Raw genomic sequence first — 18,618 nt, 5'->3', positions numbered from 1 at the left:
CTTTTCTTTCTTTTTCTTTTTTTTTTTAAGATTTTATTTATTTATTTGATAGAGAGATCACAAGTAGGCAGAGAGGCAGGCATAGAGAGAGGAGGAAGCAGGCTCCCTGCTGAGCAGAGAGCGCAATGCAGGGCTCGATCCCAGGACCCTGGGATCACGACCCGAGCCGAAGGCAGAGGCTTAACTCACTGAGCCACCCAGGCACCCCTTCTTTCTTTTCTTTTCTTTTCTTTTCTTTTTTTTTTTTTTAAGATTTTCTTTTTGAATAATCTCTCCACCCAGTTTGAGGCTTGAACACACAACCCCAAGATCAAGAGTCTCACACTCCACTGGCTGGGCCAGACAGATGTCCCAATTATAGTTCTTATAATTCAGGATTTATTCTATTTGAGCAAACCAGAGCCAGGTCATGAAGGGTCAACACTGACAACTTTGAGGACTACATCACTGCTTTAAAGGCTTTACCAGGGGCGCCTGGGGGCCTCAGTGTTAAGCGTCTGCCTTCGACTCAGGCAGGCTCCCTACTCCATAGGAAGCCTACTTCTTCCTCTCCCACTCCCCCTGCTTCTGTTCCCTCTCTCACTGTCTCTTTCTCTGTTGAGTAAATTTTAAAAAATCTTAATAAAAGGCTTTTACCAAACTTAACTGTTTCTTTATGAAATTTAAAAAGCATTTCAGGGAATGGGCATGTGAAAAGTCTTACCAGATTCTTTGGAAGGATAAATGTACAAAGTAAATGATTTAAATCATTTTTTACAGTTCTAGGCCTATAATATAGTAGTTAGTTTTGAGCTTTGAGACTGATGGTACTGGGGCACCTGGCTGGCTCAGTTGGTAGAGCATGAGACTCTTGGTCTTGAGGTTGTGAGTTCAAGTCCCATTCTGGGGGTAGAATTTACTTTAAAAAAGTAATAAATCGGGCACCTGGGTGGCTCAGTCGTTAAGCATGCCTTCAGCTCAGGTCGTGATCCCAGAGTCTTGGAATCAAGCCCTGAATCAGGCTCCCTGCTCAGCAGGAAGCCTGCTTCTCCCTCTCCCACTCCCCCTGCTTGTGTTCCCTCTCTCACTATGTCTCTCTCTGTCAAATAAATAAAATCTTTAAAAAAAAAAAACTAATTAATAATAAAATTCATGGTACTAGGTTGGGCACCCAGGTGTCCCCTAATTGATTATTTAAATACAGAGAAGGAATTTATGCTGTAATGTCATTCAAAGAAATTAAGTTATCCTCAGTGGTTTGTATAAAAATAATCATCCTCAAGTGAAATATGTCCATAGGAGAAGCCTTTATATTTTCTCAAATAAAACTTTCAAGTAGAGGCACCTGAGTGGCTCAGTCAGTTAAGCATCTGCATTCGGCTCAGGTCATGATCCCAGTGTCCTGCCTGCTTCTCTCTTTCTCTTTCTCTCTCTGTGTCAAATAAATAAGGTCCTTTGGGAGAAAAAAAAAAAAAACCTTCAAGTAATAATACTTTGTATTTCTTGATCAACATGAAATCTGTTTCTGTCTTCATTAATATCCTTTACCATGTATCACATTAAAACATCCAGCTAATTGTAATTAGCACACATCCTTAAATTGAGCACAAGACCAAAGAATTTTATTTTATTTTATTGTTATTTATTTTTTAGAGAGGGAAGGGGCAGAGGAAAGGAGAAGGAGAATCCCAAGCAGGCTCCGTGCCCAGCATAGATCCCCGAACGGGCCTCAATCTCACGACTCTGAGGTCATGACCTGAGCTAAAATCAAGAGTCAGTCACTTAACGGACTGAGCCACCCAGATCCCCAAGACCAAAGAATTTTAATAAATTCTAGTCTGAAATTTTCTTTCTCTCTGCCTTTCTATTTTACATCTCTGTGTTTGTGGGGGTTTTTTTCCATTTGACCTTTTGTTTGCCTCTCATTCACTAATTATACATTTTTTTTTAAAATATTTAGATAAGAATGTATTGCTTTAAAAAATACAGTATTATAGGGGCACCTGGGTGGCTCAGTGATTTAAAGCCTCTGCCTTTGGCTCAGGTCATGATCTCAGGGTCCTGGGATCGAGCCCCACATTGGGCTCTCTGCTCAGCAGGGAGCCTACTTCCTCCTCTCTCTCTCTGCCTGCCTCTCTTCCTGCTTGTGATCTCTGTCGAATAAATAAATAAATAAATAAAGCTTTTTTTAAAAATAGATGCAGTATTATAATATTTCCTCTTTTCTACATCATTTTCCATCACCATTTGATTCATTTTGCTCTAAAATTTGTAGTTATGGGTGATGATGGAGTCATTTGAGGCAAGGTGATTTAGAAACATATGGTCATTTGGAGGCAAAAATCAGTAAGGAGATTGTTGGATGAATAAAATCTAGGGTAGCTATGTAACAATATTAACAGAGGAATAAATAATAGGTGGGTTAATTAAAAATAAACTACTTTGGGGTGCCTGGATGGCTCACTCATTGGGCATCTGCCTTTGGTTCAGATCATGGTTCCAGGGTCCTGGGAACAGGCCTCGTGTCAGGCTCCCTTCTTGGTAGGGAGCCTGCCTCTTCCTCTCCCACTCCCCATGCTTGTGTTCCCTCTCGTGTCTGTCTCTGTCAAATAGATAAATGAATAATCTTTTTAAAAAAATAACACTTTGAAGAAAAACACTTGGCATCATTTGGTCATGATAATTAACAAAAACATTTTTCATACTCATCTAGGTGTAACAATAAATGCTTTCTTCTGAGAAAGAAGGAATAGTCACACTTTCCACATGTAATCAGGAATGAGGAGGAAGCAATTAGTATAGGGGTCTGTCATGGACTCCTTATAGGATTTTTGGTATCAAGTGTAGACTACCAACCAAAAATTATTGTCCCTTCTCTGTTCCGGTGGATTTTCTCAGTAGCTCCTTTTTTACTTGCAGGGAAACTTTGGAAAGTTTAAGCCTTTTTTCCATGAGGGAATATATTATTTTCTGACACCTCATTATAAAACCTTACTCTCAATTTGGAATTTTTATCAAAAAAGCATACACATCAGGTTGCCAAGGGCATCCCGTCTTGTTGCAATCATGATCGGATCATGATACTTTACTGGAGCTGGAATCCCAGACCTATCTGTCCCTGTAGATACAGAGCAAGACCTTCTCCCTGACTATCTTCTGCAGCTCTTTGCCCATATTTCTTTCCCGAAGGTCAGAACTTTGCAGCATTTCCAAGGGAAGTTGTGGGCGTGCTCTAGACAAAGCCTGCTTTGTTCATTAGCAGCAGCTTTTGCTTTCTGTACTTTTGTTATAGTTTTCTAAAACAGTTCTTTAAATCCAACAATAATCCTCTTTTAGAAGGCAAAAAATGAATAAATGCAATAGTGTAAGTACCACAAATTACTGTTCTCCATTTACAAAGTTTTGATATTGTTAAAATGCTTGTATAAACACAAGATCTGTTTCGAACTCCGTGGGTGTAAAAAAAAAACACAGATCTATTAGATTATAAAAATAATTGATCACAGTGTATATAAGTCAAGTCATGCTGTATACTTTAAACTTAAGAAAGATAATTGTGGGGCACCTGGGTGGCTCATTCAGTTAAGCGTCTAACCTTTGATCTCACCTCAGGACTTGATCTCAGGGTTGTGAGCTCAAGCCCAGTGCAAATTTTTTAAAAATTCTTTTAAAAATAATTGACGACTTCTTGATAAGGAAGTATGTATCTTGTTGCACAAAACTATAGATTTTTAAATTTTGGACAAAAAATCTGGTTATTGGGGCGCCCCGGTGGCTCAGTGTGTTAAGCCTCTGCCTTCGGCTCAGGTCATGATCTCAGGGTCCTGGGATAGAGCCCTGCATTGGGCTCTTTTCTTGTCAGGAAGCCTGTTTCTCTCTCTCTGTCTACCTGCCTCTGTGCCTACTTGTGATCTCTCTTTCTCTGTCAAATAAATAAATAAAATCTTTAAAAAAAAAAAAAAAAACTGGTGGGGCGCCTGGGTGGCTCAGTGGGTTAAGCCTCTGCCTTCGGCTCAGATCATGATCCCAGGGTACTGGGATTGAGCCCGCATCGGGCTCTCTGCTCAGCCGGGAGCCTGCTTACCCCCTCTATCTGCCTGCCTCTCTGCCAACGTGTGATCTCTGTCTGTCAAATAAATAAATAAATAAATATTTTTAAAACCTGGTTATTATTAAAAGCTCTGTGGGCAAAAGGGGAGAGCTTCATGTACTTTAAACATTTTAAAACTTAATAAGGTACAAGAAATAGAGGTGGAACTGAGACATGATCATTTTGTTGCTTATTGCCAAGCCTAATGAAGGGAGGAGGGTATAGTGAAGGCTGTTCTAAAAACTAAGTCTTCTGTTGACTCCAGTTGCCTGTGCCTTACCTTACCATCCAACACGGATGATTAAGAATTGGTTATAGAGGGACGCCTGGGTGGCTCAGTTGGTTAAGCGGCTGCCTTCGGCTCAGGTCGTGATCCCAGCGTCCTGGGATCGAGTCCCACATCAGGCTCCTTGCTCGGCAGGGAGCCTGCTTCTCCCTCTGCCTCTAGCCTGCCACTCTGTCTGCCTGTGCTTGCGCTCTGTATCTCTCTCTCTCTCTATAACAAATAAATAAAAATCTTAAAAAAAAAAAAAAAAGAATTGGTTATAGAGGGGGCGCCTGGGTGGCTCAGTAGATTAAAGCTTCTGCCTTTGGCTCAGATCATGATCCCAGGGTCCTGGGACCGAACCCCACATCGGGCTCTCTGCTCAGCAGGGAGCCTGCTTCCCTTCCTGTCTCTCTGCCTGCCTCTCTGCCTACTTGTGATCTTTGTCAAATAAATAAATAAAATTAAAAAAAAATAAAAAGAATTGGTTATAGAGGCTCCTGGGTGGCTCAGTCGGTTGGACGTCTGACTCTTGATTTCGGCTCAGGCCACGATCTCAGGGTCGTGAGGTTGAGCTCCCCGTTAGGCTTACAATCAGCCTGAGTCTGCTTGCCCCTCTCCCTCTGCTCTTCCCCCAGCTCATGTTGTCTCTCTCTCTGTTTCTCTCAAATAAATAAATAATTAATTAATTTCATTTTGGAAAATCCTGAAGACTTGATTCTAAATCAGATTCTAAAACCTCCTAGGGCTTTTTGTTTAACCCTGTTTTATCCTTATCGCTAGCAAGTAATGTAGATACACGTAACTACAGCTAATAGTTACTTCATCTGAAGAAGACGGTGTTACATAATTTTTAATAATATTATACATTTATTTAAAAGTCACCCCAGAAATTCATCTGAAACAACTAAACTGAAACTAAAAAGCCTGAATTAAATGTTGATGAGGAGGGCGCCTGGGTGGCTCAGTGGGTTAAAGCCTCTGCCTTCAGCTCAGGTCATGATTCCAGGGTTCTGGGATAGAGTCCCACTTCGGGCTCTCTGCTCAGCGGGGAGCCTACTTCCTCCTCTCTCTCTCTCTCTCTACCTGCCTCTCTGCCTACTTGTGAACTCTGTCAAATAAATAAATAATATCTTTTTAAAAAAATAAAAATAGGGGCGCCTGGGTGGCTCAGTGGGTTAAGCTGCTGCCTTCGGCTCAGGTCATGATCTCAGGGTCCTGGGATCGAGTCCCACATCGGGTTCTCTGCTCAGCGGGGAGCCTGCTTCTCTCTCGCTCTCTGCCTGCCTCTCTGTCTACTTGTGATCTCTCTCTGTCAAATAAATAAATAAAATCTTTTAAAAAAAAAAAAAAGTAAAAAAATAAAAATAAATTTTGACGAGGAAAAACCCGAGGGCTGAAAAAGAAAGTACTAGAACTCTGTATAATACATGGTGTAAGAAACAAGCCTATGAAATTTGAGGCGCTACAACTTGAGTGAGGGAGTAGGTAGTTTAAATACGAGGGCATTGTGTCCGGGTACTACTCAAATCAGAAACTCCAAAGTGTAATGTGGCTAGTTATCTTCCTCTCCTAACATCCACTACCTCCAAGAAACACCAAGACCTCCAATTCTAATGTGCTTTCCTTGTGGGCTGCAGCTGCATGATTCAAAGAAAAAGGTGTTTTCTTTAAAACACAAAATCATAAAACTATAGCCAGTATGATAGACCCAGTGTTCTGACAAACAAAGGGAAGCAAGGAGAAAAACTACCTTGTTTTGGCTCTCATGGAAAACAGAAGGGAGCCGTAGGGCCATTTTATTTATTTTTTTAAAAGATTTTATTAATTTTATTTAGGGGCGCCTGGGTGGCTCAATGGGTTAAAGCCTCTGCCTTCGGCTCAGATCATGATCCCAGGGTCCTGGGATCGAGCCCCGCATCGGGCTCTCTGCTCGGCGGGGAGCCTGCTTCCCCTCCTTCTCTCTCTGCCTGCCTCTCTGCCTGCTTGTGATCTCTGTCTGTCAAATAAATAAAAATCTTTAAAATAAAAATTTTTTTTAAAGATTTTATTTATCTACTTGACAGAGAGCACAAGCCAGGGGTAGCAGCAGTTTACCGACTGAGCCACCCAGGCACCCTTCCATAGGGCAATTAGTTTAAGCAGAAACAAGAGCATATCCAAATGTGACTCCAGGCCTGTATTTTTTGTGTTTTAAATTGGAAAGGAGAGAGATGTTCATAAAATCAAAGTGGTTGAGAAGTGGTTGATGTGCAAATTAGCTTAGGAACAATTTCAAATTCACTTCTCTCAGTCCTTTATTTGTGAGTACAGAATAAATTTGAGGTGTAATTATCCCAGTGGGTTAAGCCGCTGCCTTCGGCTCAAGTCGTGATCTCAGGGTCCTGGGATCAAGTCCCACATTGGGCTCTCTGCTCAGCGGGGAGCCTGCTTCCTCCTCTCTCTCTGCCGGCCTCTGCCTACTTGTGATCTCTGTCAAATAAATAAATAAAATCTTAAAAAAAAAAAAATTTTTAAATGGGGGCACTTGGGTGGCTCAGTCAGTTGAGCATCTGACTCTTGATTTTGGCTCAGGTCATGATATCTATCTGTATATATAAGCTAGAAAGAAGAAACACTAATTTCCATAATTATACCAGCAAAATATTTACTTTTTGGTTTAGTTCCTTCCATTCTTCTTTTTAACATATTTTAGCATAGTTTAGATAATATGATGTTAAAAAAGATTTTATTTATTTATTTATTTATTTATTTATTTGAGAAGGAGAGTGCATGAGCCAGGGTAGGGGGTGGCAACAGAGCAGAGGGAGAGGGAGAAGCTGAAGCAGACTCCCCACCGCAGGGAGCCAGACATGGGTCTTGATCCTAGGACCTGGAGATCATGACCTGAGCTGAAGGCCGACGGCCAACCAACTGAGCCACCCAGGCACCCCATCTTCTACTTTTAACCTAGGGTTATTAATTATTCTGGAAACTTAGTTTTAGCGATTATATATTGTTTTATGTAAGTTTTTCAGTTTATTTGTCCATATATGAATTGTGTATTTAAGACTTCGCAAGTTATGTACCACCTTAAATAACACTATCAGAAATAACATCTCCAGGCAGTTTCTATCTTCTAAAGCTGAGTTTTCTAGACTTTTGTGTAAATATGTTATGATATTTAGGCTTTTTTTTATATTTAGGGTGGGTTTTTTTAGAGTTTTTGTTTTGTTTTGTTTTGTTTTGACAGACAGAGATCACAAGTAGGCAGAGAGGCAGGCAGAGAGAGAGAGGAAGGGAAGCAGGCTTCCTGCTAAGCAGAGAGCCCAATGCAGGGCTCGATCCCAGAACCCTGGGATCATGATCTGAGCTGAAGGCAGAGGCTTTAACCCACTGAGCCACCCACGTACCCCTGTATTTAGGCTTTTAATGGACAAAATGGTCTTACATATTTTAGACAAAGTTGAAGTTAAAATTTAAAAAATATGTGCATAACCCTGGCCATTAGTCTAGTTACAAATAATACCTATTCAGATAACAAAAGAATATATGCCCAGATGTAATTTGGCAATGGGGGACCAATACCTGTTTCCTAGGCTCTTCAAATATGGATTTAAGCAGACTGCGGAATAGATCTTGCCCGTGAATTTTACCTTAGTCTATTTTCAGTCTGCTGCCTTCCCTTTTTAAAAATACTCTAGGACTTGAGCTGAGAAGGCTTGACTGGCTGCCTCACCAGTATCATTTAATTACTTGAATATCCCACCCTTCATATGTAGGACATTTGATGGAATCAAGTTTTTGTGGTTTTCCTCTGATGTCAAAATAATGTCTGTGGGGGGAAAAGACAAGATGATTTGATTCTTTCCTTTTTCATTAGGAATGATTAATGGGATTCCCTTTCTCCTTTTTCTGCTATCTTTCATCTATGAGAACACTCCCTTGATTGATTCAGCATTTATTTCTTTCAGCAGGCAGTTAAGCAATGAGTGTGTGTGAAGAACTTTATCAACACTATTTTAATCAGTTATAGGTGTTGCTCTTGAATAATGCCTGAAAGTTGAGTTTCCAGAGCACTGCCAGACTAGTCCCATACTTGAGAGTATCACTTCAAGTCCTATCTCACTCTCCCACATACCCTATCAAAGCGTGAAGAATTTATCTGTCTCAACTTAAAGTGAGATCTAAAGAATTATGGTACAGAGTAGTCAGTGAAGAAAGACTCATTTATAAATTTAAAAAAAAATCAGTAGTCTGATGTAAAAATAATGTGCAATGCTGATCCAAATCATACAAGTTGATTGCTACATCCAATTTAAGTACAAAGTAGTGATTTCTAAGAGAAGTAAACAAAGAATTGATAAAGTACCTATTGAAATTTGAAGTAATTATAATGGAGTGGCAAATTTGTTTATAAGGAGGCTTCAGTAAGAAACTAAATTTTAGACTCTACCCTTCATAAATTTTGGTAGTGAGCAATATCTGAGATGAATACCAAACTTATTAAATTATATAAAATGTGAGATAGGGGTGCCTGGGTGGCCTGATCGGTTGAGCATCAGACTCTTGGTTTCAGGTTGGGTCATGATTGGATTGTGGGATTGAACCCTGCTTTGGGCTCTGTGTTCAGTATGGAATCTGCTCTGGGTTCTCTCTCTCTCTCCCCTCTGCCTGCTCCCCTGCTCATGTTCTCTCTCTCTCTCTCTCAAATAAATAAAATCTTTAAAATAGAAATTAATACCTATCATCAGGTTATGTAAGAATTAAGTCATATAATGTGCCAGCTTAGTAAATTACATTCTAAAAACTTTTGTTAACAAACGAAGCCAAATATTGGAAAGACTTGTAAGATTTCAGCTTAATCTTTATTCTGATGGCAACATGATTGAAAGGATCATATACTTTTTTTTTTTAAGATTTTATTTATTTATTTGACAGAGAACACAAGTAGGCAGAGAGGCAGGCAGAGAGAGAGGAGGAAGCAGGCTCCCTGCTGAGCAGAGAGCCCGATGCGGGACTTGATCCCAGGACCCTGAGATCATGACCTGAGCCGAAGGCAGCGGCTCAACCCACCGAGCCACCCAGGCGCCCAGGATCATATACTTTTAAAGTCAGAGATTTGGGGTGCCTGGGTAGCTCAGTTGGTTGGGCATCTGTCTTCAGCTCCAATCATGATCCCGAAGTCCCAGGATCAAGTCCCACACTGGGCTCCCTTCTCGGCAGGGAGCCTGCTTCTCCCTCTGTCCTTCACCATGCCTCGTGCTCTTTCTCTCTCTCAAATAAATAAAATATTTAAAAAATAATAATAAAGTCAGAGGCTTGGATTTGAATCTCACTTATAGGGGCATCTGGGTGGCTCAATGGGTTAAAGCCTCTGCCTTTGGCTCAGGTCATGATCCTGGGGTCCTGGGATCGAGCCCCACCTCAGGCTCTCTGCTCGGCAGGGAGCCTGCTTCTTCCCCTCTCTCTGCCTGCCTCTCTTGCCTACTTGTGATCTCTGTCTGTGAAATAAATAAATAAAATCTTAAAAAAAAAAAAAAGAACCCCACTTATATCAACTATAGGCAAAGAGAAGGCATTAAAAGAATGAAATATGCAAAGAAAAGCAGTCTAGCAGGAGAAAAAAAGCCAATTAAATGACATTTATAAAATATTGCAATTTAATAAACAACAAAAAAAACACTAAACTTGGAACTGAAAATACTATACCCAGTGAAAATATCCTTCAAAAATGATGATAGGGCGCCTGGGTGGCTCAGTGGGTTAAGCCGCTGCCTTCGGCTCGGGTCATGATCTCAGGGTCCTGGGATCGAGTCCCGCATCGGGCTCTCTGCTCAGCGGAGAGCCTGCTTCCTCCTCTCTCTCTCTCTCTGCCTGCCTCTCTGCCTACTTGTGATCTCTCTCTGTCAAATAAATAAATAAAATCTTTAAAAAAAAAATGATGATATAAATTATCCTAATTGTAGGAGAACCTGGGTGGCTCAGTTAGTTAAGCATCTGATTCTTGATTTCATCTCAGGTCATGATCTCATGGTTGTGAGATAGAGCCCCGCTTTGCACTCTGCACTCAGTCACAGAATCTGCTTGAGATTCTCTCTTTCTCTCCTCCTCCACCCCCATGGAAGCACATGTGTGCACATTCTCTCTCTCTCTCTCTCAAATAAATAAATAAATATCTTTTTAAAAAATTATCCTAATTATAAGCATAGGATTACAGAAGGAAATAAAGATTACCTGGGAAAGCAAATGTGTAGGAAATATAAAAGAATATTGTTTATTAAAACAACAATAATAATAATGTTTGCTGTGAATTATTGTTGTTTATGTAGAAATAAATATAACAACACAGTAAATAGAGTTGAAATGTTGTAAAATTCTTCCATTGTTTATTAAGTAAGTAAAGTACTAACAGTGTAGATTGTAATAAGTCAAGGATTCATAGAACAAATCAGACCAATAGAAAATAAATAGCAGGGGCACCTGGGTGGCTCAGTCGATTTAAGCCTCTGCCTTCAGCTTGGGTCATGATCTCAGGGTCCTGGGATCGAGCCCCACATTGGGCTCTCTGCTCAGCGGGGAGCCTGCTTCCTGCCCCCCCCACTCTGCCTGCACTGCCTCTCTGCCTACTTGTGATCTCTCTCTATGTGAAATGAATAAATAAAGTCTTAAAAAAAAAAAGAAGAAAGAAATAGAAAACAGTAGACTTAAACCCCACTGTGCCAGAAAAAACATTAAATATAAATGGACTAAACACTCTAAAGGACAGTTGTCAAACTAGATAGAAAAACAAAATGAAGGCAAAAGTGTTACTAGATTGACATAGGGACTTTCATAATGATGAAAGGGTAATTTAACAGAAAGATATAACTCTAAATTTGTATATATCTAATAATGTAGATTTTAAGTTATATAAAGCAAAAAAGTAGCAGAACTGAAAAGAAACAAAAGAGACAAACCCATTTTTATAGGTAGAGCTGTTAACATACCTCTCTCAGTAACTGATAGAACAAGCTAACAGCAAATGAGAAAAGATATTAATGATTTGTACAGTGTGATTAAAGGACATGACTTCGCTGGCAGACATGAAACACTCCCCTCAACTGCACAATGTACCATGTTTCCTAGTGGACATTAACCTAATAGAAATCTGGAAGAAGAATAACTGTGAACATTTTTTTCTTTCTTTTTTTTTTTTTTTAAATTTAAACTATATCTGAGACTAAAAGGCACAGGAAAGACACTTATAGTTCTTCTTTAGGAATACTTATACATAAGTGGGAAACACTGGAATGATGCCATGATTTTCTAGTTTATTTTTTTCAACAAAGAATTATGTTACAGACAGAGAAGATCTGCCTCTGTCTCTTTGAACTTGCATAAGGTTTGCAGATAATAATCTGGGATTGTCTTTAACAAACCTGACTGATCATAAGAGTCACCTGGGAATATTTTTAAAAACAGATTCTTGGATCCCACTACCTGAGGATTTTGTGTTTTGAAAAGGTAACTGAGCTAATACCAAGTAATTGAACAGATTTAGGAGTTACCGTACTAACGTTCTGTCATACGGAGGGGAGGAGTGGGGAGAGTATGAGAATACAAGAATATATGAGAATATGTAAGAATGAATGAATTTGAGATAATAACCAGGTCAGGGTTGGGTGTGGCTGAATCCCTCCCACTGCATGAGTCAAGAGGCATGTCCTCTTCTAAAAGTTTTATAAACATGGGGGCTCCTGGGTGGCTCAGTCAGTTAAGCATCTGACTCTTGATCTCAGCTCAGGTCATGATTTCAGGGTCATGAGATCAAGCTGCATGCCAGGCTCTGTGCTGATTGTGCAGCCTACCCAAGATTCTCTCCCTCCCTCTCCTTCTGACCCTCCCCCTACCCCCAACTCTCAGTCCCATGCATGCTCTCTCAAAAATTTAAAAAAAAAAAAAAAAGTTTTATAAACATGAAAATTAACATTTGCATAAAACATAAAAGGAAAAAAAAAGCTGTTCTCTCTGCTTTTTGTATTCAGTAACTATAATCTTTACACAAAGGAAGAGAAGGGCTATTTCATCAGTAGATGTGATGGCAGACACAGTCCTTTGTATCATAGCTGTTGGTATTTTCCATACATGTTGTACTTTTGAATATAAATTGAACATGTCTTAAGTTCATATGCCAATAGGCATGAATATGTTTGAAAGGATATCATAATATTATTGTCTTGAATGTATAAGAGAAAGGGAACACATAAATAATATTGTTCAATATAATGAAGGATTCCAAGGGATGAACTAAGTTCTGCTTTAGGAAGTGGTTAGGTTAGATACCCAGCAAGATAGTGGCAGCTAAGTGAGATGGCCGTATCTCATTGAGGGACTTGACAGGAACTTGTCTGTGATCCATTCTTACCTCAAGCCTTCTGGCTGTCTTTCTTTGTAAAAGTATCACATAGCACTCACCTTCTTTTTCATATTGTTAGTTTGTTGTTTTGGTTTTTTTGAGTTTTTATATTATCTTCCCTATTACTTTTAATCGAACAGGCATTTTCTTATGTATCATTTGAAACTGAGTGAAGTCCATTCAGTGGGTGGGTGGCAGGATATTTCAAATCTCAGTTCCTCGGGGCGCCTGGGTGGCTCAGTGGGTTAAAGCCTCTGCCTTCGGCTCAGGTCATGATCCCAGGGTCCTGGGATCGAGCCCCACGTCGGGCTCTCTGCTCAGTGGGGAGTCTGCTTCCTCCTTTCTCTCTCTGCCTGCCTCTCTGCCTACTTGTAATCTCTGTCTGTCAAATAAATAAATAAAATCTTTAAAAACAAAAAACAAAAAAACAAATCTCAGTTCCTCCTTGACTCTAGCAAGTAAGGTGACTATGAACACCTAGTGGTGGCTTAGCTCCACTTCTGAAAGTGTCATCATTAACATATGCTAAATATTATATTACAGGACATATTTAAAATGCCTTGAGGGCTCATTGACATTTCATAATTGGGAGTTTACTATCTTAAAGCACTGACTCTTAAAAGCAATACCTGTATTCACCCAGGTCCCACTCCTGGGGGTACGTCCCGGGTACCACAGAGGGGAAGTTGTTGGGACAGGAGCTGTTCTGATGTCTCTGCAAGTAAACTTAGGGATATATGATCCGGCATTATAGTAACTAGATTCTCTTGCATTTTATGGAAGGAATTAAAGTAGTTGAGACTCAGGATGTGTTCAAGTAAATCATGTAACTAGGAAGAAAAGAGTCATTGTCCTCTCATCTCCTTCAGTAGCCAGAACCCTGTTTTGCCTAAGTCACCAACGTACAGAAAAATAATGCACCCGGCAGTCACTGCTGTAGTCACTGTGATCGTGACAATTCTGTAAATCTGACTTGCATCAACAGGTTTCCCTAGACTCACATCTATCAACCGAAGAAGATAGAATTTGGTAACTGTTTCTTAAAAAAAAATAATAAATGCAGGGCGCCTGGGTGGCTCAGTCGTTAAGTGTCTTCCTTTGGCTCAGGGCATGATCCCAGTATCCTGGGATCGACCCCCATGTCAGGCTCCCTGCTCCATGGGAAGTCTGCTTCTCCCTCTCCCACTCCCCCATCTTGTGTTTTCTCTCTCTCTGTCTCTCTATAAAATCTTTAATAATAGTAATAAATGCTTGTTGATTATGTATTTTCTTTTATGAAAAACTATACACAGTATTAAAAGAAACATTTTTAGTGCATATATTATGCCCATTTATCCCCCCAAAAAAGAGCGTTATTTGCTTCAGATCTGAAATTGTGTACAATAAGCATGTGAACTTATTACATGGGATAATATAATGTGTGATCCTTGATGTATTTCTATAAAGTAAAGGTTCCACTTTGATTCCAGGATGGTTATTCCTCATGACTCTTTTTTTCTTCTCCTCTAGACTTCTCCAGAGAACCCTGGGACAGTAGGTGGAGTGCAAAGCTGTATTGTGTTGCCTTCCTGCTTTTTTTTTGTTGCTTTCCTGCTTTTATTTTTATTATTATTATTATTATTATTCTTGGCCCAGTCTTGGCTGCTCCTTTCTCTGCCACTAGAGCTAACTAACTGAACCCTGCATGTGTGGTCATTGTGAGGGATTCATGGCCTTTCATTTCAGTCCCGCACATAATACCGTGTCAGTGACAGTTTTTGTCATATCTTTAAGATCATGACTGACCCTAAAGTACTGTTGTGATAGGCAAACTGGAACCCCACCTCTGCTTTCCAAAAAGATTTCATTTTAAAGCACTGTCTGTAATGCCCCAGCCCCAGGCTCCTTCCAGTGCTCCAAACTTAGGGTCTTGTGAAAGGAAAAAAATAATCTGGTAAAAAAAAAAACAAGTACAAGGAAGGTGTTAACACTTGATGTGCCCTGAACTATTAATGTCCTGAAAGAGGAGGGCAGAGGGAGGGCAGTGTTCAGTAGAGAATGATGATGACTCACTCACTCAAGACGGAACTCCCCATTTCAGTGACACCGGAGGCAGTAATGTTAGCCGGGGAAGGCCTCCCCCCCCCCCCCCACCCTGTGCCAAAAGGATGAGAATGGGAACAGCGATAGGCTGCAGGGGGGCAAGATCTCATGCATATTGAAAGGACATTCACATTTGTGTGTGTGTGTGTTCGCGCCTTTTAAGAGATTTTGAGCTGGTTATGATCATCTCATTGAATTTGTGTCCTAAAATGATGTCAGCTTGGTTTGGTTCCTTTTCCCTCTTAGTAATCTATCTGTTACGGATTTTGATGTTTGGTGTCCATGTGATGTCAAGGAATCTGTCTGCATGATTGTTTATCATTGCTCTGATCCTTTCCAACCACCACAGGAAGAGAGGGGAAGGGACCTTTTAGAAGTTATGCTGACGTAATAAATTGGCTGTTCTTTTCCCTGTGTGCCTTTCACCATACTACAGAGGAAGCAAGCCAGCCCACCGCAGACCCAGGCATGGTCATGGACAGTGTGGAAGCGGGAGACACGACGCCTCCCACCAAAAGGAAGAGCAAGTTCTCAGGCTTTGGCAAGATCTTCAAGCCCTGGAAATGGCGGAAAAAAAAAAGTAGTGATAAATTCAAAGAGACATCAGAAGGTGAGACATTAAGATTTAAATATATGTTCTGAGTTACAGAGTTTCTTACTTTAGAAGTATCCAACTTTCTCATTCTCTTCCCAAACTTCTATAACCCTCTTTGAAGAGGGAATTCAGTCGTTCAGGAATAAAACCACTTATGTACTGTAGTCTCATCCCCAGACTGCCATTTTGATGGAAGTAAAGTTTATTAATGGAATTAAAGTTTATCAAATGGTGAATGGAGTTCCTGAATGGTAGCAAATCTATGATGCTTCTTTTTCTACTCTGACCACTTTCAGAGAAAGTTCATCCATAAGTATATAAATACTATATTGTTGAAATGCCAATTAAAAAAGAAAGAGCTAAAATTTTATCAGTATAGTTTCTTTTGAAAATGCTGCTTTCCCCATAACATAGAATATGGAAGAAATCATGCTTTTAAATTTGAATTTAGTTTTCCTGTTCTTTCCAGAGAATGGAAAATTGAACCACTTTGTTCTTTTACCTGTTGAGTTAGAATGCTTAAAATGGATGTTTAACTGCCACATTTCTGAATGCTGTTTTCCAATTTAATATCAGTTTTAGAGCGAAAAATATCTATGCGAAAACCGAGAGAAGAGCTGGTTAAAAGAGGGGTTCTCTTGGAAGACTCTGAGCAGGGTGAGTTTATAAATAAAATAGCGTATGTCTGTCTCTGTACACTTGGGTGTTTGATTCTGACTAGGCATTTGAATTTTCTTTTTATTGCTTTTGGGAGGGAGGGGAGATTTTTTAAAGCTTTTCATGCATCCAGAATGTTTTTTTTCAAACTTTTACAAAAGAAAAAAGACAACTCAGTAAAAGAGTCTGCAGAAGCACTGGATAGTTCACTAAAGAATATATACATAAATACATAAATTTTTTTTAAAAAGAATATATACAAATGGGGCCCTGGCTGACTCAGTCAGTGGAGCATGTGACAGCCGAATTCCAGAGTCATGAATTGGAGCCCCAGGTTGGGTGTAGAGATTACTTAAAAAAAATTTTTTTTTTTAATTTAGCATAATCTGGGGCACCTGGGTGGCTCACTCATCAAGCCTCTGCCTTCAACTCAGGTCATGATCCCAGGGTCCTGGGATTGAGCCCTGCATTAGGCTCCCTGCTAGGCAGGAAGCCTGCTTCTCCCTCACCCACTCCCCTGCTTAAGTTCCTGCTCTTGCTATCTCTCTGTGTCAAATAAATAAATAAAATCTTTTTTGTTAAGATTTTATTTATTTATTTGATAGACAGAGATCACAAGTAGGCAGAGAGGCAGGCAAGAGAGAAAGAGAGAGAGAGAGTGGAGGAAGCAGGCTCCCCACGGAGCAGAGAGGCCAGTGCAGGGCTTGATCCCAGGACCCTGGGATCATGACCCGAGCTGAAGCAGAGGCTTAACGCACTGAGCCACCCAGGTGCCCCAAATAAATAAATAAAATCTTTAAGGAAAAAAAAGTTTAGCATAATTGTGAAAGCTGGAGAGAGATGCAAATCTATGTACAGGCATGTCCAGAATTTGGTATATAAACAAAAATATGAATGCATGTATATCAGGAGATATGTACAAACATGCTTGTAGCAGCAATATTTATTAACAATAGAGCAAAATTGGAAACAACCCAAATACGCACTGATAATAAAATATATAGGGTTCCCTAGGTGACTTAGTTAAGTGTCCGACTCTTGATTTCAGCTCAGGTCGTGATCTCAGGGTCATGAGATTGAGCCCTACATCAGACTCTGTTCTGAGCGTGGAGTCGGCTTTCCTCTCTCCCCCTCCTTCTCCATCTGCCCGTCCTTCCTATTAATCTGTGCCCGTGCACTTGCTCTCTCTCACTCTCTCTCAAATGAATAAATAAATAAATAGTCTTTTTTAAAAAATGTTTCTAGATCCCTGTAGCCTCCCTTGCCTCCTCCTAACACACCTCTCCTTCCCCCACAGAGCAGTTACTCTTCTCTTGTGATAATCCTGTTTGTTCTATAGTTTAACCACTTAAGTGTGCACTTCTAAACACTCTAAGATTGCCTGTTTTTTCTTTATATTTATAGAAATGATATATGTATTCTTTCACGAATGACTGCAATTGCTCAGTATTACTTACAAGAATCATATTTTAGGGGTGCCTGGGTGGCTTAGTGGGTTAAAGCCTCTGCCTTCGGCTCGGGTCATGGTCCCAGCATCCTGGGATCGAGCCCCGCATCTGGCTCTCTGCTCAGCAGGGAGCCTGCTTCCTCCCCTCTCTCTGCTTGCCTCTCTGCCTTCTTGTGATCTCTATCTGTCAAATAAATAAGTAACATCTTTTAAAAAAAGAAGAAGAATCATATTTTAGCATGCCGGTGTAGTTTGTTTTCACCACTGTATAATATTTCATTTTATAAATGTAACACAAGTTATATACACGCACACACACACACACACATATTTTTTAAGGTTTATTCATTTTTCGAGAGAGAGAGCATATGAGTGGCAGGGCATGGGGAGGGGTGCAGCAGATGAAAAGGGAGAGAAACAGACTCCTCTCTGAGCGCAGAGCCAACACAGGGCTTGGTCTCACAGCCTTGAGATCATGACCTAAACCAAAGTCAGACACTTAACCAACAGAGCCACCCAGGCACACCCTCTGGAAACATTTTCTTTCTCCCTTCCTTCCTTCCTTCCGTCCTTCCTTCCTTCCCTTATATTTAAATTCAATGAATTAACATACAGTGTATTATCAGTTTCAGAGATAGAGGTCAGTGATTCATCAGTTGCATATAACACCCAGCGCTCATTACATCACCCAGTTACCCCATCCCCCCACCCACCGCCCTTCTAGAAACCCTCAGTTTGTTTCCTATAGTTAAGAGTCTCTTATGGTTTGCCTCCCTCTACTTCCATTGTTTTATTTTCCCTCCCTTCCCCTATGATCCTCTGTTTTGTTTCTTAAATTCCATATATGAGGGACGCCTGGGTGGCTCAGTTGGTTGGACGACTGCCTTCGGCTCAGGTCATGATCCCGGAGTCCCGGGATCGAGTCCCGCATCGGGCTCCCAGCTCCATGGGGAGTCTGCTTCTCCCTCCGACCTTCTCCTTGCTCATGCTCTCTCTCACTGTCTCTCTCTCAAATAAATAAATAAATAAAATCTTTAAAAAAAAAAAAAAAATTCCATATATGAGTGAGATCATATGATAATTGTTTCTCTGACTGATTTGTTTTGCATAGCATAATACCCTCTAG

General features: G+C 40.3%; 1 protein-coding gene across 7 annotated transcripts in view; it reads left to right on the top strand.

Annotated features, from left to right (window-relative positions):
• Positions 1-18,618, top strand: part of PHACTR4 (phosphatase and actin regulator 4) — a 106,157-nt gene that overhangs the window by 56,618 nt on the left and 30,921 nt on the right. For 3 of the 7 annotated variants that reach the window (XM_032360675.1, XM_032360674.1, XM_032360670.1), the window contains 2 exons: positions 15,230-15,403; positions 15,965-16,045. In XM_032360675.1, coding sequence (XP_032216566.1) covers positions 15,230-15,403; positions 15,965-16,045 — 255 coding nt within the window. Of the gene's footprint in view, positions 1-14,220; positions 14,249-15,229; positions 15,404-15,964; positions 16,046-18,618 lie in introns of all 7 variants that reach the window. The other 4 variants (XM_032360672.1, XM_032360671.1, XM_032360676.1 and 1 more) reach the window with 2 other exon arrangements.

This window comes from Mustela erminea, chromosome 10 (assembly GCF_009829155.1).
Source record: "Mustela erminea isolate mMusErm1 chromosome 10, mMusErm1.Pri, whole genome shotgun sequence".
Lineage (NCBI taxonomy): Eukaryota > Metazoa > Chordata > Mammalia > Carnivora > Mustelidae > Mustela > Mustela erminea.
Note: the sequence above shows the minus strand (reverse complement) of the source record. Positions and strands in the feature narration are given on the sequence as shown.